Source organism: Frankliniella occidentalis, unplaced genomic scaffold, assembly GCF_000697945.3.
Source record: "Frankliniella occidentalis isolate FOCC.00 unplaced genomic scaffold, Focc_3.1 Scaffold5964, whole genome shotgun sequence".
NCBI classification, from domain to species: Eukaryota; Metazoa; Arthropoda; class Insecta; order Thysanoptera; family Thripidae; genus Frankliniella; species Frankliniella occidentalis.
In genome coordinates, this window is record NW_026272999.1 from 1 (window position 1) to 998 (window position 998).

Consider the following 998-nt stretch of genomic DNA (forward strand, 5'->3'; position numbering starts at 1 on the left):
GGGCTGCCAGGGTAGCAGTTCGGCCTCTGCGTGGTTGGTGGTGGTGGAGGCTGCGTTGGAGGTGGCCTCGGGCAGCGCGGGTCGGGGCTGCCAGGGTAGCAGTTCGGCCTCTGCGTGGTTGGTGGTGGAGGGGGTTGAGTGGGTGGTCTTGGACACCGAGGGTCGGGGCTGCCAGGATAGCAATTAGGCCTAGATGGAGTTGTAGGAAGTGGAGGCAGGTACGTTGCTGGTTCTCTTGGTTTTGTTGGTTGAGGGCACGCTGGATCAGGACTACCGGGATAGCACACTGGTCTGGGAGAGGTGGCTGGCGGGGCAGTCGGACAGCGCGGGTCGGCGCTCCCTGGGTAACAGTTAGGCCTCTGCGTTGTTGGTGGTGGACGTGGCGCGGGGGGCTGGGTCTGTGGTGGTCTTGGACAGCGAGGGTCCGGGCTTCCGGGATAGCAGTTTGGAGGTGGCTGCGTGGGAGGGGAGGTCGGCCTTGGCGTTGGGGGTTGGGTAGGTGGAGGTCTCGGACAACGTGGGTCAGGGCTGCCAGGGTAGCAGTTCGGCCTCTCTGTCGTCGGCCTCGGACACCGAGGATCAGGACTTCCAGGATAGCAGTTTGGGGGTGGCTGTGTAGGAGGAGGCGTTGGCCTCGGTGTTGGGGGCTGAGTTGGAGGTGGCCTCGGACACCGTGGGTCAGGGCTGCCAGGATAACAGTTCGGCCTTGATGGTGTCGTAGGCGCAGTAGTTGGGCTTGGGGGCAAATATGTTGCTGGCTGCCTGGGTGATGTTGGCTGGGGACACGCAGGGTCCGGGCTGCCAGGATAGCATACAGGCCGTGGTGGGTTTGTTGAGGGTTGCGGGCACCGTGGGTCTGGGCTTCCCGGGTAACAGCTAGGCCTCTGCGTGGTTGGTGGAGGTGGCTGAGTTGGTGGAGGCCTCGGACACCGCGGGTCAGGACTGCCTGGATAACAGTTCGGCCTCTGCGTAGTTGGCGGTGGTGGAGGTTGAGTAGG

At 64.1% G+C, this 998-nt stretch overlaps 1 protein-coding gene across 1 annotated transcript; it reads right to left on the bottom strand.

The window, feature by feature from the left end:
• Positions 1 to 5: 5 nt before the first annotated feature.
• LOC127752283 (uncharacterized) lies at positions 6 to 995 on the bottom strand (the record flags this gene model as incomplete). Its single annotated transcript, XM_052277166.1, has 1 exon — positions 6 to 995. A coding segment is annotated over one exon (990 nt), but the record flags the coding sequence as incomplete, so codon positions are not given.
• Between the last annotated feature and the right edge of the window lie 3 nt (positions 996 to 998).